Below are 25,639 nucleotides of genomic sequence, written 5' to 3' on the forward strand. Positions count from 1 at the left end.
AAAATGAGGTAACACGCATATGAAATCCATTTGTCATCCATCACCATGGGGAAAGGCAAAGAACTCACAAATGAAAAAGACAAATGGTTGTTGGCCTTCATAAATCAGGCAATGTGTACAAAACAATAGCTAAAAAACTAAATATACCACTTACCACTATTAGGGCAATAATTAAGAAGTTCAAAACCACTGGAACAGTGGTAAACTTGCCTGGTAGAGGACGCAAGTGTATCTTGCCCCCATGCACAGTGAAGCAGATGGTTCGGGAGGCAAAGGGAAATCCAAGGTCCACAATTGAAGAATTACAGAACTTGGTTGCATCTTGGGGTCAACAAGTCTTGAAATCTACGCCACCTCCATGCCAATAGGCTATTTGGAAGGGTTGCCAGAAAAAAGCCTTTATTGAGAGCAACCAACAAACGTAAGTGCCTGGAGTTTGCTAAACGGCATTGGCACTTCGATTGGAAGCGGGTGCTATGGTCAGATGAGACGAAAATAGAGCTCTTTGGCCACGCACACCAGCGGTGTGGGTCGAAAGAAGGATGCGTGTGCAGAAAAGAACGTCATACCTACTATAAAATATGGTGGTGGATCTTTGTTATGGGGCTGTTTTGCTTCCACTGGTCCTGGGGCCCTTGTTAAGGTCAACGGCTTCATGAACTCTACCCAGTAGCAGGACGTTTTAGCCAAAAACCTGGCTAAAACTTGGCTGAAACTTGGCTGAAACTTGGCCGCAAGTGGATCTTCCAGCAAGACAATGACCCCAAGCACACATCAAAAAGAAATGGTTAATTAACCACAAAATAAACATTTTGCAATGGCCATCTCAGTCTCCGGACTTGAACCCCATTGAAAACCTGTGGTTTCAATTGAAGAGGGCAGTCCATAAGCGCAGAATGAAGGATTTCAAGGATCTGGAAAGATTCTGTATGGAGGAATGGTCTAAGATCCCTCCCAATGTGTTCTCCATTCTCATTAAACATTATAGAAAAAGACTCCGTGCCGTTATCCTTGCAAGGGGAGGGTGCCAATAATTATGACACTTCATTTTTTTTGGAAATAAATTTATAATTTGAGAAATGTGTAATTTTGGATGATTCCATTGAATCCTTAATAAAGTTAAATATATTCCACATGTTGGAAAATTACAATATAGCTCAGTACTGGTATTATTTATTTTATACAGTCTTTTTTGCTCATCTTTATCAATGGTGCCAATAATTTAGGAGGTAACTGTGTGTGCGTGTTTATTATATATATATATATATATATATATATATATATATATATATATATATATATATATATATATATATATATACAGTGCCTTGCAAAAGTATTCAGACCCCTGACCAATTCTCTCATATTGCTGAATTACAAATGGTACATTGAAATTTGGTTCTGTTTGATGTTTTATTTTAAAACACTAAAACTCAAAATCAATCATTGTAAGGTGACATTGGTTTTATGTTGGGAAATATTTTTAAGAAAAATAAAAAACTGAAATATCTTGCTTGCATAAGTATTCAACCCCCACACATTAATATTTGGTAGAGCCACCTTTCGCTGCAATAACAGCTTTAAGTCTTTTGGGGTAAGTATGTACCAGCTTTGCGCACAGTGTCGGAGTGATTTTGGCCCATTCTTCTCAGCAGATTTGCTCCAGGTTGTTCAGGTTGGTTGGACGACGCTTGTGGACCGCAATTTTCAAATAGTGCCACAGATTCTCAATGGGATTGAGATCAGGACTTTGACTGGGCCACTGTAGGACATTCACCTTTTTGTTCTTGAGCCACTCCAATGTTGCTTTGGCCTTGTGCTTGGGATCATTGTCCTGCTTAAAGTTGAATTTCCTCCCAAGCTTCAGATTTTAGCGGACTGAAGCAGGTTCTCTTGCAGTATTTCCCTGTATTTTGCTCCATCCATTCTTCCTTTAATTTTAACAAGATGCCCAGTCCCTGCTGATGAGAAGCATCCCCACAGCATGATGCTGCCACCACCATACTTCACTGTAGGGATGGTGTGTCTTGAGGCATGGGCAGTGTTAGTTTTGCGCCACACATAGTGCTTTGAGTTTTGGCCATAAAGCTCTATCTTGGTCTCATCTGACCACAAAACCTTTTCCCACATCGCAGCTGGGTCACTCTCATGCTTTCTGGCAAACTCCAGACATGCTTTCAGATGGTACTTTTTGAGTAACGGCTTCTTTCTTGCCACCCATACAGGCCAGTGTTATGCAGAGCTCTTGATATGGTTGACTGGTGCACCATTACTCCACTCCCAGCCACTGAACTCTGTAGCTCCTTCAAAGTGATTGTTGAGCTCGCTGTGGCTTCTCTCACAAGTCTTCTTCTTGTTTGAGCACTGAGTTTTGAGGGACGGCCTTTTCTTGGCAGTGCCTGGGTGGTGTGGTGTAGCTTCCACTTCCTGATTATTGATCCATCTGTGCTCACTGGGATATCCAAACACTTGGATAATATTTTGTACCCTTTCCCTAATATATGCATTTGTATTACTTTATCTCTAACTTCTGTAGAATGCTCTTTGGTCTTCATTTTCCTTCAGATTCACAGCCTGACCAATGATCCTTCAACAGTGGGGTTTTTACCCAGAAAATGTGACAGCAACTTTAATGGTTCACAGGTTGAGGCCAATGGTAAGGTAATTGTGTCCTCGTTAGGGCAATTTCTTTCATCGGTGTAAACTGGGAGCTTCCACAGCACAGGGATTGAATACTTATGCAAGCAATATATTTCAGTTTATTTTTCTTAATATTTCCCAACATAAAACCAATGTCACCTTACAGTAATTGATTTTGAGTTTCAGAGTTTTAAAATAAAATATCAAACAGAACGAAATTTCAGTAACATTATTTTACTTATTTAACGCCCCCAGCCAGGATACTGTTACCATATAGGTAGTTTTATATTTTTGATCTTTTTATAGTTTCCATAAGTCAGGCTTATTGTTCTGTAGTTACCTGGTTCGGTTTTGTCTCCCTTTTTGAGGATCGGTATTACGTTTGCAATTCTCCAGTCTGTCGGTACAACCCGTGTCAAGAGATTGAAGCATGATCTTGGTTAGCAGTTTGTAAATAACTTCTTTCATTTCTTTGAGTACTATTGGGAGGATCTCATCCGGCCCAGGGGATTTGTTTATTTTAAGAGCTCCTAGTCCCTTTAACACTTCTGCCTCTGTTATGCTAAAGTTATTTAAAACTAGATAGGAACAGGTCGACATGTGGGGCATGTTGTCCGTATCCTCCTTTGTAAAAACTTGTGAAAAGTAATCATTTAATATATTTGCTTTTATTTTTTTCTTAGTCTATGATTTTGCCATTTGTGTCTCTTAGACATTTAACCTCCTCTTTTGGATGTTCTCTTGCTGTTATAATATTGGAAAAACATTTTGGAGTTGGTTTTAGCCCCCTTAGCAATGTTCATTTCTATCTTTTGGCCTTTCTAACTTCCTTTTTGACTTGCGTTTGCAGTTCCAAGTACTCTTTCTGTGGACTTTATTTTTGGTCCCTTTTAAACACCCTGTAAAGTGGCTTTTTTCGCTGAATGTTTTTTTTTTTTTTTTTTTTAATTGATCTATTAAACATTTTTGGCCATTTTGTTTTAGATTTAGATTTGTCTACCTTTTGGGATGTAATTGTTTTGCGCCTCTAGTACTATGTTTTTAAAAATAGCCATCCTTTTTCTGTGGATGTTTTCTCTATTTTACTCCAATCTACTTCTGTTAGTCTCTTTTTCATACCTTCATAGTTTGCTTTTCTAAAATTGTAAACCTTTGCTTTAGTCATTACTTTTTGGGTTTTAAAAATCACTTCAAATGAGACCATGTTGTGGTCTGAGTTTGCTAATGGTTCTCTGACCTCTGTTTTAGTTATTCTGTCTTCATTATTTGAAAAGACTAAATCAAGGCATGTCTCCCCTCTAGTCAGTGCCTTGACAAATTGCGTTAGGAAGCAGTCATTTGTCATTTCCACCATTTCAATTTCGTCCGTCGTGATCTCCGCCGGGTTTTCCCATTTTATATGGTGGAAGTTGAAATCACCCATTTAGTATCGCTTCTCCTTTTCTACACGCATTTCTAATGTCATTGTATAACAGATTTATTTTGCTCGGTGTCTGAATTTGGCGGTCTATAGCATACTCCTATTATGCCCTTTTGAATTTTTGTCCATTATTCTGACCCATATTGATTTTGCTTTGTTTTCTTCGTCCAGATGTAACACCTGGGCTTCAAGATTATTTCTTATGTATAGCGCCTCTTCTGTCCTGCCTGTCTTTTCTATACAGTGTATACCCACTAATATTATATTCGTCTCCATCACTCTCGAACAACCAAGTTTCTGTAACACCTATCACATCGTAGTTACTTGTTAGGGTAGTAGCTTCAAGTTCTAACATTTTTTTCTGAGACTTCTAGCATTTAGATAAATACATTTAATGGCTGTCTTACCTGAGTTGTTGCCCTTGTTTTGATGTGGTCTCCCTTCTGTTTTTTTTGTTTTCTCCCCCCTTCCTTTCTAGTTTTAAATGCTTCTGAACCTCAAGGATCCTTTCTCCGAGTAGATTGGTTCCCTTTTTGTTTAAGTGCAGTCCGTCCCGCCAATATAGATAGTCCTTGTTGTAGAATGTGCGCCAATGTTCAAGAAAGGTGAAGCCTTCCTGTGTGCACCACGATTTCAGCCATGCATTTTGATTATGTATTTCCAGCTGCTTTGCAAGGTGCTATTATGGATGGGCACCAATATCAATATTTTGATATGATATCGATATCGTTAATTTCCATATTTAAAATTCATGTACGCTCGCAGATACATACTTTTTATTGCTAATACTGCTAAAAATACAAACACGGTATAATCAAGTTTATTTTATATTAAGATACTACAAACACTATACATACCAACCATTGTGGTGTATTCCCATAAAAGACAGCAGCAAGCAATTCAATTAACCAAGCACTTTATTAAAACAAAACAAGTAACTGAAAGTAGTATAAGTTCCCTGTAAGGCAGCTATTTTATCAAGCTCCTCCTCTGACGCAGTACCACGTTCCTGTAAAATATCCAGTAGATGGTGCTATACTCCTTTTTAGGTATGTAGTTAAGACACAACACACACCACTAAAGTATTATTTCATCCTTTTATTCCATTGATTGGCATCCCAAGTGCTATTTGCATGCTTTATTAAGCGCTATTGGCCATCAGTTTTGCATTATTTTGAGATATGCCCATGCATCGGCGGTACATTTCATTTTGCCCGTGTCATTACTTAAGCAATTATGAATGTATTTTTAAAATCTGACCTTTCGATATTATAAAACTAAACACATCTCAAAGTAATGCAAAATTCTGCATAACACCATACTTCATACTTTGAGGAGTCATGAGTCAGCATTTATACGCAGAGCAGCTGAAAAGTCATTTACTTCAGGATTGGCTAGAAAGTCTGTGCGCAGTGAAGTATAGAAAATGTTGGTTTTGAGGTGGCTGATGATGGACTAATTAAACAATATAACAAGAGCTTGTTTTTCTCCATGGATACTGTGAAGCAAATCACCACTAAGTTAAAGTAAGTTTATTGCTTTTCATATCAGTTGATATTGCAATTGTGTTATTATCATATTTCGGTGTTCTAGAAGACTTTGATATTATTGATAGAAATATGTGCACAATATCGATATATAATTTTCATGTTATTAACCATCCCTAATTTTTATTATCATAATCATCCAAAAAACAACCCAGCATAAACACCCTGTTTTCCTATTTCTGGATTCGCTTTATAGTTTTATGTTTATTTATAATCCAGCATTGTTGTTATTGTTTGAGCCATGCTAAATCAGTGGCGTCAATTTATTACTCTCCTTACTGCATTTACAATTATTAGTTTCCTTTACTCATAAATTGATGTTTTTCATTGCAGATTTAATAATAAGTCTTATTAATAACTTGAAATTACCTAAATAAAACATTCACTGAGTAACGGTTATATCCTCCATAATTGTAAATAATATAATTTAAAAATAAATTTGGTTATTGAAATAAAACAAAGCTACAATGTTAACTGGTCTGCAGTCAGTAGCACACAGACTAGATGAACTTCTGTAATACTGGAACTCACTTTGACAGTAGATACAAGTAACCATCTTTCTATTCAATGAACTTTCAGAAAGTTTTTAAAAAATAAACTTCCAATTCACAAGTCCTTTACAGTTTGAGTGCTTTGCTACATAATATGGTTCCATGACTAATTTTATATTCAAACGATGACTACACTTACTCAATCCTGGCATGCACTCGAGTGTATTAAAGTGGTGCCGCAGTAAATGAATTACAGAATGCTAAGAGGGACAAGACAGGAATGCGATTTTAACATGCATTAAGAAATTTGAATATTTAAACAATATAACAAGATCTTAGACATTTGCAGACGTTAACTATTAAATATAAACTTGTTGAATTTCACAATTAGAATAAGCGTATGGGTTAAAATGTCGTAGGTCCCAATGAAATCTGCATTACTGAGAACACGGACAATCAAAAGAATAACGCGGAATCCAGTACTGTACAAAAAAAAATGCATTTCGCAGTAGAGCATTACGCTTGAAATCACTTTGAGAGAAAGTGTTAAACTTTTTTTAAATGTGCACTTATTTTGTACAGTACGGGGCAGGCAGTCGTAGTTGTGCTGCGGGTCGGGCATGAACTACATTGCTGGTCGTTGATAAGAGATGCAGAGCAGGGGCTTTTTTTTTTTTTTTTTTTTTTTTACTATACTGCAGGCGAGTTACCTCCCTAGTAACAGCCTTTAAAAATGCATTTTACAACTGGAAAATCCCTAGCTAAAAAGCTTAGAAATATAAAACCAAGTACGGTGAGTCAGTTCCCTAATGACTCGGGTGGTATGATGTTCTGCAAATGCTGTCAACATTCAGTTTACTGGACATGAAAGGATACCTGCAAAGATAATTTAATGCCAAAAATCCATCTGAACAATTGCATCAAGTATGAGCATTACAAACCACAATCGCAGGCAACATGAAATCTGCAGACAGCAGATGGGAATTTGTTGAAGATTTTACTTGCGGTGAATGTTTTGTTGTCTGTCACATCATAGTTTTGCCATTGCAGTCCAATTCTGAATAAATATTTTGTACATAATTATTATCAATTTATCAAATAATTTTGATTTAAAACAACAAAAACTGAATTACATTTTTTTAAAACAGAAAAAATTAATACCAAAAAATACTGTAGCCATTTAAATGTCAGGCATCTTCAATTGTATCACCTCAGCAGGAAGAAGTCGGGGTGATTTTAGTAGTCAATCCTCAGTTTAAGTATACTTTCTTAAATGATCATGTGAACAGGATGTGAGTGTTGTAAAACACAAGTGAAAGTCCAGACCAGAGTTCTCCCAAAAAGTCTGTGTTTATTTTAGAAAAACACTAATAATAATAATAATAATAATAATAATAATAATAATAAACCACCCCTCTGCCAGCGATGGCTTCGGGGGGAACACGGCAGGTTTACAGTCCTGAAACAAATAATAATAGTAACACTCCTGTGACCACAATCCTCCGTGCACGAAACTGTGCTCTTTCTCCGGGGTCGTGGTGAGTGCTGGTGCTGTGCTGTGCTGTGTTGTGCTGTGAGGGACGTGCTCCGGGTCTTTAGTGCTGGCTCCGCAGTTGCAGCTCCTGACTCTCACTCCTCCTCTGTCAGAGACAAAACAATAACAGACACAGGCTCTGGCTGGATACCGTCATGTGCGCAAGGGGGCCGTACTAACGTAGCTGCTTCCCCTTTGTACCCAGAACCTCCTCCTTGCAAACAACCCGTTGCCATGGTTTCTCCAATAGGGGCCCGCCCCGCAGCTGATTGCAATGAAATCCTTCTAGGTACATGCAACTACGCGCTCCCCCTAATATGGTCACCTTCCGGTTTCCGCCTACCGTCAAGGCAGTCCATCTAGGAGGAAGCATACGATCAACCTTACCCAGTGCCTTTTTTGGTCAGGAGGGAGATTTACAGTTCGAATTCTTTCTCTGTCACAAATCTCACCCCTCAGAGTGATGCCAAAGGCACACTTGGCCAATGCTAAGTTCCCTAATGGGCCCTCCTCCCTTGAAAGAAAATCTGCATTTTGATGTTCCTTACCTGCACAATGTTTCACTGTATAGTGGAAGGGTTGCAGCGCCAGATACCACGAGTTATCCGAGCGTTATTGTCCTTCATCATATGCAACCACCTTAAAGGAGCATGATCAGTGACAAGAGTGAAAGAACGCCCCAGCAAGTAATAGCGAAGGGCGTGAGTGGCCCATTTGATGGCCAAACACTCCTCCTCAATGACGGAGTAGTTAATCTCCTGTGGAGCCAGTTTTTTGCTCATGTAAATAATCGGGTGTTCTACTCCGTCAACTTGCTGGGACAGGACCGCCCCCAGACCAATCTGGGAGGCATCGGTCTGGAGGATGAACTCCTTACTGAAATCTGGTGAAATAAGTGCTGGGGCCTGGCATAGTCTCCTCTTAATCGTGTCAAAGGCCCCCTGACACTCCCCTGTCCACTTAACTATTTTTGGAGCCATCTTTTTGGTGAGCTCTACCAAGGGGTTAACTACGGAGGTATACTCGGGGATAAAGCGGCGATAATAGCCTGCTAACCCCAATAGTGATCTCACCTGCGGTTTGGTTCTCGGGATTGCCGCCTCCACTAGAGCCTGGACTTTAGAAGCGATCGACTTTACCCGCCCATTACCCATAAGGAAGCCAAGATACTGGGTTTCTTGTTTGCCTAATGCACACTTGCCCAGATTAGCCGTCAGCCCCGCCTCCCTCAGAGACTGTAGGACGGCCGAAAGTCTAATAATATGCTCTCTCCAGGTAGAGCTGAAAATCACCACGTCATCAATGTATGCAGCGGCATACTGCTGATGGGGCGCTAGGACCTGGTCCATCAGTCTCTGAAAGGTGGCCGGGGCTCCATGCAACCCGAAGGGCATGGTCTGGAAATGGAACAAGCCATCTAGGGTAGAGAAAGCAGTTTTCTCTTGCGAACTCTGGGTCAGTGGAATTTGCCAGTATCCCTTCATCAGATCCAAAGTCGAAATTAACCGCGCTCCTCCCAGTCGGTCGAGGAGCTCGTCCACCCGAGGCATGGGATATGCATCAAACTTGGAGATGGCATTAACCTTTCTGAAATCCACGCAGAACCGAGTGGAGCCGTCCTTCTTAGGCACCATCACTATCGGGCTGCTCCACTCGCTCCAGGAAGGCTCAATGACTCCAAACTCGAGCATATCCCCCACCTCCCGGCCAACGGCACCCCTGCGACTCTCCGGGATTCGATACGGTCTCTTTTGAACCCTGACACCTGCTGGAGTAATAATAGCATGTTCAATCATATTAGTTCTGCCAGGCAAGTCAGAAAAAACATCACCAAATTGTTTCACTAACCCACGGAGTTCACACTTATGATCAGGAAGTAATTGTTCCCCCATCGGAATGTTAACTGTAGCGGGTGTACTGACAGAGGGACCAAAATCCTCTTCTATACTGTCATTGGCTATAAACAGGGCCTCCCTTTCATTGTAGGGTTTTAATAAATTAATATGATAAATTTCTGTTTTGTTACGGCGATCGGGTTGTCTGATTTCATAGTTTACATTACCAATTGCCCGCATCACCTCGTATGGTCCCTGCCACTTAGCGTACAGTTTAGACTCCGAAGTGGGAAGTAGCAGCAGTACCTTATCTCCTGGCCGAAAAGTCCGAATCCGTGCTTGTTTATTGTACTGCTGCTCTTGCCGATGCTGAGCCTGTTTTAAGTTCTCGTGTGCCAGATGACCAACCAATTGCAGGCGATCTCTTAACATAATTACATATTTCACTATGTTTTTAGCATCTTTATTTTGCTCTTCCCATCCTTCCTTTACAAGATCAAGGACACCTCGTGGTTGTCTCCCATACAGCAGCTCAAAGGGAGAAAACCCGGTCGAGCTCTGAGGCACCTCTCTCACTGCAAACATCAGGTAGGGAAGGAGTTTAGCCCAATGTTTTTGCTCCTGGTTGACAAACCGCCTCAGCATCTGCTTCAATGTCTGATTAAAATGTTCCACCAAACCATCCGATTGCGGGTGATAAACGGAGGTCCGAATGGATCGAATTTGTAATAATTTATACAGTTCCTTTAAACACCGTGACATAATTAGTTCCGTGATCAGTCAGAATTTCTTTGGGGATCCCTACTCTCACTATGATCTGCACTAACTCTTTTGCAATCGCCAATGCACTAGTGGACCTCAATGGTAATGCCTCTGGATATCTGGTTCGCGTAGTCCACCACTACTAAAATATGCGTATATCCAGTCAGACTGGCTCAATGGGCCCACTATATCCATTGCAATGCGTTCAAAGGGGATATTAGGGCAGCAGTGTGGAGTAGTGGTTAGGGCTCTGGACTCTTTACCGGAGGGTTGTGGGTTCAATCCCCAGTGGGGGACACTGCTGTTGTACCCTTGAGCAAGGTACTTTACCTAGATTGCTCCAGTAAAAACCCAACTGTATAAATGGGTAATTGTATGTAAAAATAATGTGATATCTGTATAATGTGAAATAATGTATAATGTGATATGTTGTAACAATTGTAAGTCGCCCTGGATAAGGGCGTCTGCTAAGAAATAAATAATAATAATAATAATATTGATCAGGGGCAGTGGAACCAATGGGGCCGGGCGAACCCCCCTGGCGCTACTTGTTGGCACTCTCTACAGGTCGCCACATACCGCTTCACCTCAATGTACACTCCCGCCCAGTAAAATCGAGCCATTATTCGTTCCTGAATCTTTTTGCTACCTAAGTGGCCCGAACAAGGGACATCATGAGCCAACCGCATGATCTCATGTCGAAAAGACTGAGGAACGAGTAATTGTGTTAGTCTGCCCTGTGCTCGGGGCTCGGGATACTCTATACAGCAAACGCCCAAGCACAATGTGGTGAGGGTATGTGAGCGGCCGACTGCCATCTACTTCCTTCCCCTCGATAGACCAAACCTGCCCCCAGAGGTTAGCCAGCGTAGGATCATTTTTTTGTTCATACGCTAGATCAACATCTCGGTCCCAGACCTTCGGTATATCGAGCGGGGATATGGTAGCCTCAGCACTAGGGGTCTCAGTAACCCGGCCCGGTCGGTCACACTGGATCCCAATCCCCTTTCCCTGGCATTTATCAGACGTGGAGGAGTCTCCCACCAAACCCCAACCTTGTTTCATTGATGCGCCCTCCCATTTTTCCACCCTTCTCTCTCGTTTAGTTTTTTTTGGGCGGAACCGAGAGGGAAACAGATCAGCATGCAGCGGAAAGATATCCCCAGTAGTTTCCCCTGCTGCTCCTATGGTCTTACCGGAGACTGGCTCTACCTTTTTGGTTTATAATTATTTCGAAACATGGCCAGTCTCGACCTAAAATAACCGGGTATGGCAACCTTTTTGCCACCGCCACAATTACATGGCGGGTGTGACTACCAACTGTCACATCTAATTTAGTGATGGGGTAGTCCTTGCTATCTCCATGGATACAGGAGATGACCACTAACCCACGTGACCACCAAGGTACCCCTTCTAAGAGAGTTTCCGAAATCAAGGTTTGCCCACACCCTGAGTCCACTAATGCGTGGGTGCTCACATTACCAACTCGCACATCAACAATACAAGGTCCTTCCCAAGCATTACCCCTGGACTTACCTGTCGCCGGTACCAAATAATACGAAGCCGCACCACGCTCCATTGCTGAGGGGCAATTCCGGGCAAGGTGGCCGACCCCATGGCACCGGTAACATTCCAGAGGGAAAGGCGCCCACGGAGCCTGATTGTCCCGCTGCCGACCTGGCAGCGGGGAGGGGGCCCCTGTTCTACCCCAGTTGGGGGTTGACCTTGGTCTCCAGTGTTGTGGAGCGAGGCCACTCGTTGGGGACCGAGAAGGTGCTGGTCCGGTAGGGAAGGGTGTGCGTGGGTGAAGGGGCCCCGGCCTTGGGCCCGCCATCCTGGGTCTGATGAAGGTCGGCGTTCGATGTATCGGGGTGGGCCGGTGCCGGCTGACCCAATTGCTGGCCTCTGGCCCCAACAACTGTATAAACTGTTCAATGGTGACCAGTTCGGTCACCTCTTCAGCTGTTCGCTCACCAGGGCAGAGCCACCGGGTCACGTGGTCCACCAACTGCTGGGCCATGACTCGGGGTCAGACTTCTTCGGGGCGTTGGTACTCCCGGAACCGGCAGCGGTGCGTCTCCTCCGTTATATCCAGTCGCTGAAGGATGGCTTTCTTTACCACATCGTAATCCATGGCTTGTTCATGGGTTAAAGCATGGTAGGCTGCCTGGGCTTCCCCGATCAGATTGGGTCCGTGCTGGGTAGCCCACCACTCCTGAGGCCATAGGGCTGCTGTCGCCTGTCTTTCAAAAGATGTTAAATAGGCCTCGGGATCATCCTCCAGCGACATCTTCACCACTTTGGGTTTTGGAGGAGCCACTGTTGGTTCAGCCACCGGTTCCCTCCTCTGGTTGGCCGCAAGGAACATGGCATTCATCCTTTCCATCACCGCTGCCAAGGTCTCTTCATGCCTCCGTGCCCGAGCCTCCCTCATGGTGTTCAGTGCTGCTGGGTCCATCGTGAAATCCCACTTCTAACACCACTTGTAAACAGGATGTGAGTGATGTAAAACACAAGTCCAGACCAGAGTTCTCCCAAAAAGTCTGTGTTTATTTTAGAAAAACACATAATAATAATAATAATAATAATAATAATAATAATAATAATTAATAAACCACCCCTCTGCCAGCAATGGCATCGGGGGGAACACGGCAGGTTTACAGTCCTGAAACAAATAATAATAATAACACTCCTGTGACCACAATCCTCCGTGCACGAAACTGTGCTCTTTCTCCGGGGTCGTGGTGAGTGCTGGTGCTGTGCTGTGCTGTGTTGTGCTGTGAGGGATGTGCTCCGGGTCTTTAGTGCTGGCTCCGCGGCTGCAGCTCCCGACTCTCACTCCTCCTCTGTCGGAGACAAAACAAAACAATAACAGAGACACAGGCTCCGGCTGGATACCGTCATCAGCGCAAGGGGGCCGTACTAACGTAGCTGCTTCCCCTTTGTACCCAGAACCTCCTCCTTGCAAACAACCCGTTGCCATGGTTTCTCCAATAGGGGCCCGCACCGCAGCTGATTGCAATGAAATCCTTCTAGGTACATGCAACTACGCGCTCCCCCTAATATGGTCACCTTCCGGTTTCCGCCTACCGTCAAGGCAGTCCATCTAGGAGGAAGCATACGATCAACCTTACCCAGCGCCTTTTTTGGTCGGGAGGGAGATTTACAGTTTGAATTCTTTCTCTCTGTCACAGATCAGTATGCTTTTTATGAAAATAATTATTTCCTTCATTCATTTCTGGAAAGAAACCTAATTTTAAACGCATCATCCCTGTAATTGGCATTTAATGTACACTACTTATGAAAAATATTGTCAAAGTGCCAGTTATTGTAACCGGCAAAGTAGCAAGATTCAGTCCCAGTATAAATTAATGGGTTTTAAAATTGTAAAATGATGCACTACTAACACCCACAGTACTGTGCTGATGTCTTTTTATTTTATTATTTTTATTTTTTTACTTGAAACTAAACACACAGGTTAGGGTAAAAAATAAAGTTTTAAAAGCTTGCATTGGTTTTCAGAAGACTGAGCGTTACTGCATGATTAACTTCCTTATAGGATTACTGTAGGCCGATGTGCTTTAATAGGGGGAGCCACAGGGCACTGAACATCATAATCGGACTTCCTGTGACATTAGAAACTGGTTTAAAATAAAGAAATGTTTTCAGTTAATGCAACCGTCCAATTCACTTTAATATCATGTGGTAGTTCTTTCCCTTGATTTTAAAAGATAGTCATCCAGAAGTTCCATGTGAATACTTTAAAGTATTTTTTCTAGGAGAATGATGTAACAAACCAAAGCTTTTCCACTGTTCTCCCCCCTAAAACTTAAGCTTCATACCATTACAGTCAGTCTTAAAGACAGATCTGTAGGGTAGTAAAATTGTGTTGATGTTACAAAAAAAATATGTAGATGATCCTATTTGTTTGGCTATGCAGATTACATCCATTATACCTTGTTGCTATAAGAGCATGCTTGTTTATTTCACAAGTGACAAGTGAATGGGGGGAAGCTTGCAAAAAAGAGTGGTAATCAGAGCTTTAAAATCAATTTTCTTATGTTTTACGGGCTACTGTAGCACTAGCAACATCATCACTGGTCTCCCTTTACTGGTGCTGAAGATCTTTTCATTTTTTGCTTGCAGGACAGCAGATAGCCTGGACTGAACTGTTTCCTCCTGTGCGGTAGGGCAGTTTCACTGTAATGGTGGAACTACTAGTAATTAGTGGCATTTTAAATAAAACCTTTCGTGCATTGTGACATTCGCTAATGTACAGTAATGTGAAAAACCCATCCATATTCCAGTAATCAAAACAATTTTACAATAATTAAAGTGGATATAATTTTAAAAGTGATTTTGTAACATTGAATTGTGTGTGTCTTGATTATCCTCTGCTGAGGATGCATATTCCCTTCGATCGTAATATACAACAGTGTAGATTTGTTTTGTCACCACCATTGTCCAGTTGTCAAATTATATCAGAAATTGGGGGTACAGTATATAGTCAGTCAGTTGAGCTGTACATACTGTAGGTCTTTTCCACTACACACTACACCACTATTTTCAGTCTCTGTCTTTTGAATTGGATTGAGATGATGCTTACATGATGCAACACATCTCAAAGGATGATAATATGACAATTAAGTTTAACAAAAAGGGTTTATTATTTCTCTCAATGTTTTTTTTTTTTTTTTTTATGTATTCCCAAAATCTACTACAGTTTAATGGCTGATTTTTAAAAGTACTCTAATATCATCTAAGAAAATGCCTGTGAAAAAAACCGTCTCCCCGTCAGTTAAGGTTTTTATTTACTGTTTAAGACATGTCACTAGGAGTTACAAGTAGAGGTGACATTCAGAACACGATTGCCTTTAGGAAATGGCACGGCCTTGTGAGTTTGCGTTACATCTCAACATTACAAGATCTGAAAAGCTTCCTTTTTATATAAAAAAATTTTAGGGACCGACTGACTTTAACAGTAAATTTGCCAGGTTTTTACATGGGACCACTTCGACACGGGCTTGTCAGGTTCCCTGTGGACCTTAATGTTCATCATTTTTTAAATATTGGGTTCTAAGTATAATATTAACTGCTAATGTTCCTCATATTCAGCTAGTTTCAGACCCAGTATTACTGATTATTTATATTGGTGAAGAAAAATATTCTGTGGCCTCCAGGAAAAGAACTATTTAGAAAATATTACGGGTCCTGATGAGATTCATTGAGCACCATATTGAGTTTATTTATTTATTTATTTTTTTCTTGGTCATACTGAAACATTATTTGCTTGGAGGTTAATATATTAAATGGGCATGAGCAGTTTTCTTACTGTTTTTCTCCAACTGAGCTCAATGTTACAGCAGAGTGAACCTTGCTGTTTCCAAACTATATCCCCACTTTTTTTTAAACATACTGTAGCATTCAGATTTCAAATGTACATACCACACAAAGACACCATTCCCAGTAGGTACTGTAGTAGTGACCTTGTTATGAGCATTGTTTTGATGGCTTTTAATTTAACCTGAGACCATGCCCTAATTTTCCTCTTCACATTTTTAAAGTGACAGACTTTAACCTTTATTCTGCTTGCTCGCAACGTGTGGGTTGTAAATCATTCATATCATGGAGCTGGAAAGTATGAGGTCTGTTGGATATTTTGGTAAGCCACTATAACCAAGCAGCCATGGTTATCTTTTTTTGTTTCAATTATTTTATATTGCAACTGTGCTGTAGTACATACAGTAGCTGTCTAACACATTGAAAATTATTCCAAAAAAAAGATTGAAGGAAGGAAGTTCCTTTTACAAAAAATGTGGACACAGTGGGGTTTATTCAAATGATATACTAAACAATGATGGATCTAATGTTTTTATCCGAGTAAAATAGGTGATTTTTCCATATTTCTACTTACAAAAATAAGCTGTGCACCATTTTCACAGTTAGGCCTACCTTGTTTTTCATACTTTTTTTATTTTCACTTCTTGCCATAGAACTATGCATTCACTTCCTGTGTTGCAGCCACTTGTATCTTAACAAGGGTCCTATTATCTAAGATAAGGGGAGTTATTCTTTAGTTATCAAGACAAATATAAACAACAGTATCACTTATTGGTATAGATACAATGTTACCCCAGCTACACAGCCTTTTTGTGCACATATTGCAATAAACAGTGTTTGAGATTTCTCTTGTTGATATTATTATGGAATTACCCAAAAGGAAATTGAGCATACAGCTATGGTCAAAAGTTTTGCATTGCCTAGAATTTTAGGATTGAGACAATTAAAAAACAAAACTATATTACCATAATTTAGATCTTCTAATTAACATTGTTTAATCAAAGAAACTACCAAATGATATCGCAAAAGTCTAACGGAAGACATAATAGTAGTACAGTATTTAATGTTAGATTTCAAAATGTCACATTTTTCAATTTGTAGTTTTCCATATATTTAACGAAAAACTGACAAAGTGGTATGTAATTCAATATGTTAACATTATTCAGCAGATTTCATTCAACCTTTATGAGCATAATTTGTTAATTCTATAGGGTGATGCAAAACTTTTGGCCATAGCTGTACATAGTCATTTGCATGCGCTGCACTGATGGTAGAAATGTTTTACCTTCCTTATGTATCTGATAATGTTCTGTCAAAACAAAGCTACAACATTCTGACAGTGAAGGATATTCTTGTAAAAATGAGTCACGTACATGACAGTAACATTTACTTCTTATTATTATTTCACTTTCTGTTGCACAGTGGACAACATGGCATGAAATCCAGTTTAGTTTTGTCAAAATATATTTAATAGTAACATCTACTATAACTCTTCTGTGAAATACAGAATGTGGGACTGTGTTGTGATATACAGCAAATTGGATGTGGTTGTATTAGTGCACAGGGTTTGATTTTTAAGGCTAGTCAGTTTGCCTTGGACAGTCAAATGTGGAAGGACAAGCGCTTCCAAAGCACTCGGTGGTCCGAGTGCATCATGAATATATTTCAACAGTGTCTTTGTATAACGAAAGTCTTAAATATTCAGGAAGAATGCTGACAATTCCTGTATTGGTGTGTGCCAGCATCTATGCAGTGGTTGTAGCTAAAGATCATAGACGCTGGGAACCAGCGAATGCCACTTCTGCAATGTGTACAGCAACATGTCTCTTGTATTTTACCAATCAATTTGCAGTTTGTCGGCTGCATGCACTACTATTCTGGGATATAAAGCACATCCCGCTGGTATTTTGTCGTTGTGGGATGAATTGTAATAGTTCAGCATGTTTTGCATTTATTTGGCTTTCTCTAAATTCAAGTCAATCTTGAAAACACTGATTTCTAAAATGCAGGTTTTAGGAATGTGTGACCTCTAAATAAGACCATTTAGTAAATCCACCCATCAGTGAATGTATATACATTTTTAAGTAAACATGTCATATGCTGTTGATTTACCAGTGTTTTTCTAAATTCACTTCTGGCAGAATGGTATAATTATCAAAATACTAGGGTTGGACAATTAATGACATTTTCAGCTATCGATTTATCATCTGTAAGTTATCACGATAAACGTGATTATTGGCTGAATAAATAAAATATTTCTAATTCTTGTAATTTATCAAATGTATACTTGAGCAGCATGACAACTGCCACTTTAAGTCACCTTCTCTTTCTCGTCCCTCTCGGACTCTGATCTTTGCTCCCTGCTCCAGAGCCATAAACCCACCATGTGTGCTCTGGACCCCCTCCCCACTCACCTCTTCCAGGCTGCTGCCCCTGCTCTACTCCCTTTCATTATCTCTCTTCTCAACACCTCTCTGCTCTCTGGCTGTTTCCCCTCTGCCTTCAAACAGGCCTGTATCACCCCCATCTTTTAAAAAAAAAAAAAAAAAAAAAAAAAAAAAATCGCCAGCTCTCTGCTTTCCTGTCAATACACCCTCCAATCTGGTTTTTGCCCGGCACACTCCACTGAAACTGCCTTTCTCTCCGTCACTAACTCTCTACTCTCCCTATGCCGCTTCCCTCTCCTCTGTCCTAATTCTCCTCAACCTCTCTGCTGCCTTTGAAATAGTTGACCACTCGATTCTCATGTCCTCCCTCTCTGACCTGGGACTCTCTGGCACTGGTCTTGCCTGGTTCTCCTCCTACCTCTCTGATCGCATGTACCGGGTGTCCTGGCATGGCACCCTCTTTCTGCCCTCTTTCAACAGGTGTCCCCCAAGGCATAGTCCTGGGACCCCTCCTGTTTTCTCTCTACACCCGCTCCCTGGGTCCCCTCATCTCCTCCCATGGTTTCTCGTATCATTTCTATGCAGATGATGCCCAGATCTTAGTCTTTCTCTTCCTCCGCCACTGCTGATCTCTCGATCTCTATTCCTCTTGAATCCAGCACCCTCTCTCCCTCCTCATCCACCGAGAACCTCGGTGTCTCCCTCGACCTTCTGTTTCCATGGATAGTTCAGAGTGACAGATTAACAAGAATGCAGTTTTAGGAGGTAAGAAGCTTTTGAACAAGCATCTATAAAAATGATTCCCATTACACGAGAGTAGATGTTAAAACTTCATGCCGATTTGAACTCGGCTCTCGCCAAGATAAGCACCAACTAAGATGTAGCTTTACAGTAAACTAATGTGATCCATATGTGTCTCCATCCATTTACGTTTCCTTCCATATGATGATGTAGATATCCTTCTGTCTGGTGTTAATGGCTGAAGTGTAATGCTGGCTCCAGGGATCAGCTTATTTTGCCTCCCTGGCGCATCAGCACACACAACGGCTGCGATGCTGGCTCCGGGGATCAACCACAGTGCGGCCTCCCCAGCGCATCAGCATAACCGTCTGGATTGAGCTAAGTAGGGTACATCTCTGGGGTTTTCAAGTGGGCACCTTCCATCCTCAGTGTTTCGTCGACTAGCCCACGACACCTCAAGAGGGCTCGACGGTGATTCTGGCGTCCCAGCATCACCCCCCTCTGTCCCCCACTCAACTCAGCCCAGCTTACTTACCTGTACATCAGCGTTTCTTTCTTTCTATTGTGCTTGAGATCCCCAGCCAGAATCTTTCCGTCTCAACCACAGCCAGTTGCTGCTCCTCTCTGCTGCTTCAGATAAGTTCTTCACTGTGCGACGCAACTCTTGACCACTGAATCCGACGTCTCTGAGAAACCGGGTTGTAGAGTGTGCCACAAATCCTCGACAACCGACTTCCACTGGGTAAACCCGGACTCTCCATCCTCGCTGTTCTGCTTCAGTGGCTAGTTGAGCATACCGCAGTTTCTTCCTCTCATACGCCTCATCTACAGCATCCTCCCATGGTACTGTTAACTCTACCAGGTGAACAAGGCGTGCTGATCCAGACCACAAGACAATATCTGGTCGAAGGTTAGTGGTGGCAATCTCAGGTGGAAAATAAGCCGTTGACCAACATCTGCCAGCATTTTCCAGTCTCTAGCAGCTTCCAGTTGTCCTGGGCGAGGATTGGTTTTAACACCTTTTCTTGGTGGTTGCTCTCCTGGGCGGAGGAATGTTGTCTTTTGTGTGTAATGTTTTGATGGAACAGGTGACAACTTATTGGTCATGTTACGCTTGTCTTCCAATGTTAAGGCCAAACATCGCAGCACCTGGTCATGGCGCCAAGTAAACCGTCCTTGGCTAAGAGCCACCTTACATCCTGTCAAAATGTGCCTTAATGTTGCAGGTGATGAACACAAAGGACATGAGGGATCCTCTCCTACCCAGAGGTTTAGGTTCTGTGGTGATGGGAGAACATCATATGTTGACCTGATGAGGAAACTGATCCTGCTCTGTTCCATTGACCATAGGTCTTGCCAGCCAATCTTGCGTTGTTCCACACTCTCCCATCTCATCCATTCTCCCTGCTTGGCCTGGGAAATGGCCTTTATACACCTCATCCTCTCCTCCTGCTTTTGCACCTCGTTGACCACCAGCTTCCTCCTTTGAGCTGGGGCTGCCTTGTGCCATGTAGGAGGAGCTGAACTGAAACCAAGACCCCCTCTTCCATGCTGAACTTGCCCCATGATATCACCAATTCGAAGGGCAGCTTTTGCTATCTTGGGGGAATATTAACAAACTATAGCCAACAGAGTCTTGTTTCAAGTAAGTGCAAATAAGGGTGCAAATGTATAGAATCTAAACTATAAAAAAAATATCTCCTGATAGAAAAATGTATGTCTTTTTGTCTCTTGGAAATAGACAAGTTCACTGTGTTAAACCCACTGATTGTAAATTGCTCTGTATAATTAACACTTCGAAGGATACAGGCAGTATGTGTGTAACATTTATAGTATTCAGCAATGTTTTGACATTTTAATAATAAGCATTTGGGATTGTTGTCCCAAGCTGAAAATAGTTCTCGTAGTAAGGGCTCAAATAGTATTTTGGCCTATTTCACTGGCAAGGGCCTTTAGGCTGACAGTAATTGTTCCTGATCTGAAAGAACAAAGAAACCTGCAGGGACCTGCAAATTGTCAGTTTTACAATTCAATCAGTATTTCTCCCTGTGAAACAACAATACGCATCACAGGCAATGAGGTTTACAACAAAATACGTGTTATGGCTGTCTCAGATGATAACCAAGCATGTTGTTCAGTTTAGAAACTCTTTCACTGCAGACTTAACAAAATACAAAGAAAACACCAATCTCACATGGAATCTAAATTACCTTCCAAAATAAGAGATGTGTTGTGGGAGTTCATTCTTACCTTACTGTTGTCAACTTTTCTCACTTTTCGGGTCAGATTGTAAACTAGAAGCGGGCAGCATTATAAAAGCCTCTAAGATATACAGTATCAATGATGCTTTGATGCGATGCACTTTCTGTGAAAGGACATTTACTGAACACATCAATGTTTGCCCACTTTTAAATAATTTGTAATGACAGCTTTTTACATATTTTAAGTGTTTTTCTCCATTGCTCCATTGACATCTGTACCTTTTAACCCTATTGAACACTGTTCGTGTGCAAAGCACGGACCTGAAACATGTACATTTTGAACAGTGGTATACCATTGTGACTTTCAGTAGTTAGCCCTTATTAAATTGCAGGGCACAGACACCTTATTAATATTCACCAAATGCCTGTCTTGTTCTATCATTTACTAATGGCTTTCACACCTCATTAAATACATATTGCCTCAACTTTGTATTGGAGACTGTGGCAAAGTGGCTGCTGAGTAGAAGAGGTGATGCAGTGCAGGATAATCACAAAAGGAAACTGTAATCCGTTTTGAAAAAGGGGGTCTTTATTTTGTACAAATCCTGGTCTGGCGACCAAACAATAATCCTCCGGCAATACACAGGAAAATGATGATAATGATTTGCAAAACAAAACAAATAACACATTATCCGCTCCACAATAATGCTAAACACAATCACCAGTCTGGGTGCGTGCAGTAGTGCTCGAGGTGGGTGATAACAAACAAACTGACTGTGGTGGTGGTGTTGTTCGGGTAGTGCTGGCCCAAGGCAACAGCTCCGGAGGCGTGTTAGCAGTCTAGTGATTTCACAAAACAAAAGACAAAAGACTAACAGTGCTACAAACAAACAAAACACTCTCAAATTCTTTTCAACACAGTTCGAAGGGAATCTCTCCCAGTCCTTCCAGTTCCGTATGTGCCTCTGAAACCAAGCGAGGAAAAGATTTACGATCCTCCGGCCCCTTTATGCCATCACGCATGACCCCTTGGTAAACGATTGCAGCTGCTACATAGTTTCCCTTCCGGGTCAATACGTTCCTGCAACAGAGTCTCGCCGCCTTCCAGACTGACCGACTTTCCGGCCCGGGGAAAGAACTGTCAGGCCAGCCCATCCAAAGACTTTCCCTTTCGCTGCTTAGCATCCTCACAGGTTGGGAGGGTGATTTACAACCAAAACTAATATTTCTGTCACAGAGACACAGTACTTATTTAAGTGATAATTAAGTATTTAGTAGTGACGTACGCCTTCGTTCATTTATAAAGTCACCTGTTTATTCTGAGATGAAAAACCTGATTCTTTTTATAATTAACAGCAGTACGGACATATTCTGGACATATACTTCACTTTATAATCTTTGCATTGAAAAAAATGTATTATGTTTAGTCAAACATACAAAGTTGAAAACTTTGGCGGAAGGGTATTTTAAGGGCATTCAAGACTTCAGACTATAAAATATAGAATTAAATACATTTCAGTTATAGAAATATCTATGTGACCACTTGAACAATGTGTTATTGTTTCTGAAAAAAATCTATTCAAAAGTGCTTTCCATCTCTCTTTTTTTATGACAAAACACTAAGTACCCTCTAAGTACCTCCAGCAAGATAGCTCTGTTATATTTGCTAGGCTTTTACTTTCTTTTTGTTGCTTTGGGTGACAGTAAGTAAAATAAATGGAGAAAACAAGTACTGTATGAGTGGCGTAAGTACTCTTCCTGTGCCTGTTCCTTAAATTCACCTTGCCCCTTAAATTGCCGCAGAGCAATTTTAAAATGTGTACTGTATATACTCCCTTCTGACTGTCACATTTATGAGCTGCAATCCCAAGTTTCTTTTATTTTATTTATTTTGTTTTACTTAATGTTTGTACATTTAACTTGTGACCTTAGTCATGTGTGGTACTGTAACAATACCCAAAATAATATTTGGATACTACAGTAAAATACTTTTGTTTATTTGCCAACAGGCTTAAATCTTTATGTCCTTCACTGGTTGTTCCAGAGATATATAAAACCATCTGCAAAATATTTTAAATTAGGTAACATCCATAGTTCACCAGTAACTTCATACTTTAAAACGTATTAATCTGTAGCTGGCTTAAATGGTTGTGCATCTTTAGATTTAAATTACATGGGTGATGTGTGATAGTGTCAGCCAGATAAAGGCTGTGCCTGAGGTACATCCTGCCAACCCAAACCTGGTTTATTTCTTCCAATGTCTGACATTGATTGTCAAGTGGCTAGATTTACATTTCTATCCCCAAGAGTTGTGGTTTTATTATAGCATAGTAGTGACTGCACAGAGGCTGCTTCCGTATGCAGTAACAGGAATGTTAAGGTATTTTTGAGCCTTAGAAATTCCAACATTGACCAACATTGGTGTATCCTAGTCAGAGCTGGAGCAGGTCCTACAGTACTGGTTCAGTGTACTTGAAGAACTTCAGATCTGAGTTCAAGAAAAAAAAGAAGAAAAAAATTACATTTGACATCCATTTTACTGTAAAATTCTAAAGTCTTCTCAGTTGATGTCTACCCAACTAAATTATCCAAATTCTACTAAATTTGAGTTGAGCTCTCTGATTGGGTGAAGCTCATGTCTGCATCCAGGCTTAATAAAATAACTCCCAGGTGCATATTGCAGAAGGCACCCACCTACAGTACCAGTCATATTAGTGCCAATATTACTGTAACAATACAAACAGACCAGATACAAATTCTCCACCGTCACATCTGACCCGTGAGGGCTTGGTATGGTACGGGTACGGGTACGGGTGGTTCTCCACTGGCTATTTGTCGAGCCGAGTGAGAACCAAACCCTGAAACTCCGGCTTCACCTGAATCTGGCTCAGAGCCAAGCCAGGCCAGGGGCGGGGTTAAGGATTTTCGTCATTACGTTGCATCAGTCAGTACCCTCCAGAAAGACAGGGGAATGAGTGTGATGAGAGAAAAGTACAGCCTTGGGTCGTTGAGGAAGTGCAGGCTCTAGTTTCTCTGTGGGCAGATAGAAGTGCTCAGGAAGGTCTGCAGTCGTGCATCAGAAATTAGAAAGTTTATGCCCGAATTTCTGACGATTTGAAGCAAATGGGCATAAACAGCTGTACATACATACAACTATGGCTCTCATTGCACTCGCGCAGCTTCTTTTTTAAGCACCCAAACAAAAAACAGCTCTAGCAAAAACAACTATCCTTAAACGGAATGTCTTTGGCAAATCATATTATTAAAACCTTCTTTTTTCCCCTTCAACAGAACTAATTGAACTTTATTAAGTCGATGTAATCAGTAAAATGTGTGGATTATAAAGAAATTCCTAAAATATTTACAAAATATAGCGATACAAGATACAGCTGTACCGTTGGTCTATTAATTTTTGACCACCATTTGTTTGCGCATCTTTTGATTTAATAACAACTGTCTTTCGTTGTGTGTGACGTCAGTAGCACGGCTTGGCTCTGAAGTAGAAAAAAAACCAAGACTCTCCTTAATTGCATTGTGAGGGCTCGATACAGCCCAGGCGCAGCTCGGTTGTATAGTGGAAAAGAGGCAAAAGATGCAAGCTGCTATAATGAAAATATGCTTCGCAATCAGTTTTTTCTGCATTGTTTGTTTGGTCAGGATTTATGGATTTTGATGTGACACAGCTGACGATTTATTTTTCTTCTGTGTTCAGGATTTGGAATGCCCTGACAGATAATTTCGGCAATGTGATGCCCGTGGATTGGAAAACTTCTCATACTCGATCCCTCCACCTGCCGACATTGAACCTGATGGAGAAAGGGGTATGTTCTGATTTGTAATATCATTAACTAATTGAAATAATTGGTGTTAAGGTAACAGGTTTTTGCATAGTTTTCAGGTTGGTACTATGGTCAGATTTGTTACTACTGGATTACAAACTGTATGGACTATAAACAGTGTACAAAGACTACCTGGGCTAAGCCAGACTCAAACATAGCATTGCATAATAGGCAAAAACACTAATAATGTGTAATAAATCACACCTACTGTATACAGTAACATTTTGTGTTCCAAATTCTGATTTGACCAGTTACCCCGCTCCCCAATGCATTTACAAGGTTTTATTTTAAAGGGACCTCAGCTTTTACAGAACTAGACTGTTGTGTTTTTTATTTATTTTTTGTACTGTTTTTTAAAGATTTTTTTTTTTTCCTTTTGTGTTTTCAACCCTGGTTTTAATATTGGGGGAGGAAATAAACCCAGGAAATGTATTCAAAGATGAAAAGCACTAATAATACATGGACCGTTGCAAAGTCTGCCTTGGAGAGTGAAATGGAAATTAGGTCATGAGTTACAAACATTGTAGTTGGGGTGGGATTTTAAAATTGGTCTTTGCCAATCCAGTCTCTTGGTTTGTCCAAGTCTTTTTTTATTATGGCCAGTGAAGACTGCAGGTTCAGTTGCAGGTGAGTCCCCAAGGCAACCGCTTGCAAATCACAAGAAACATTTATAGGAGCCTGTGAGAGGGATGGCTAAGTGGTCAACTGAAAACACACAGGCAGTACCCCATTCTAAAATAAAAAACAAACATTTTCTTTAAATAATAAACACAATACATTTTAAATCATAAAAAATAAAACACTTCTCTACCGCCCTGCTACAGAAGCTCTATTTTTGTGCAATATTTTTAATGCCCAAAAATGTTAGTTTTGTTTCTTTGATCCCTCCACTGTGTGTTTCT

The 25,639-nt window shown here is 41.0% G+C and overlaps 1 protein-coding gene across 2 annotated transcripts in view; it reads left to right on the forward strand.

Annotated features, from left to right (window-relative positions):
• Positions 1-25,639, forward strand: part of LOC117411187 (fasciculation and elongation protein zeta-2-like) — a 107,332-nt gene that overhangs the window by 27,678 nt on the left and 54,015 nt on the right. For both annotated transcript variants that reach the window (XM_034018457.3, XM_034018458.3), the window contains exon 2: positions 24,611-24,719. In XM_034018457.3, coding sequence (XP_033874348.2) covers positions 24,611-24,719 — 109 coding nt within the window. The remainder of the gene's footprint in view (positions 1-24,610; positions 24,720-25,639) is intronic.

The sequence above is a fragment of the Acipenser ruthenus genome, chromosome 6, assembly GCF_902713425.1.
Source record: "Acipenser ruthenus chromosome 6, fAciRut3.2 maternal haplotype, whole genome shotgun sequence".
NCBI classification, from domain to species: domain Eukaryota; kingdom Metazoa; phylum Chordata; class Actinopteri; order Acipenseriformes; family Acipenseridae; genus Acipenser; species Acipenser ruthenus.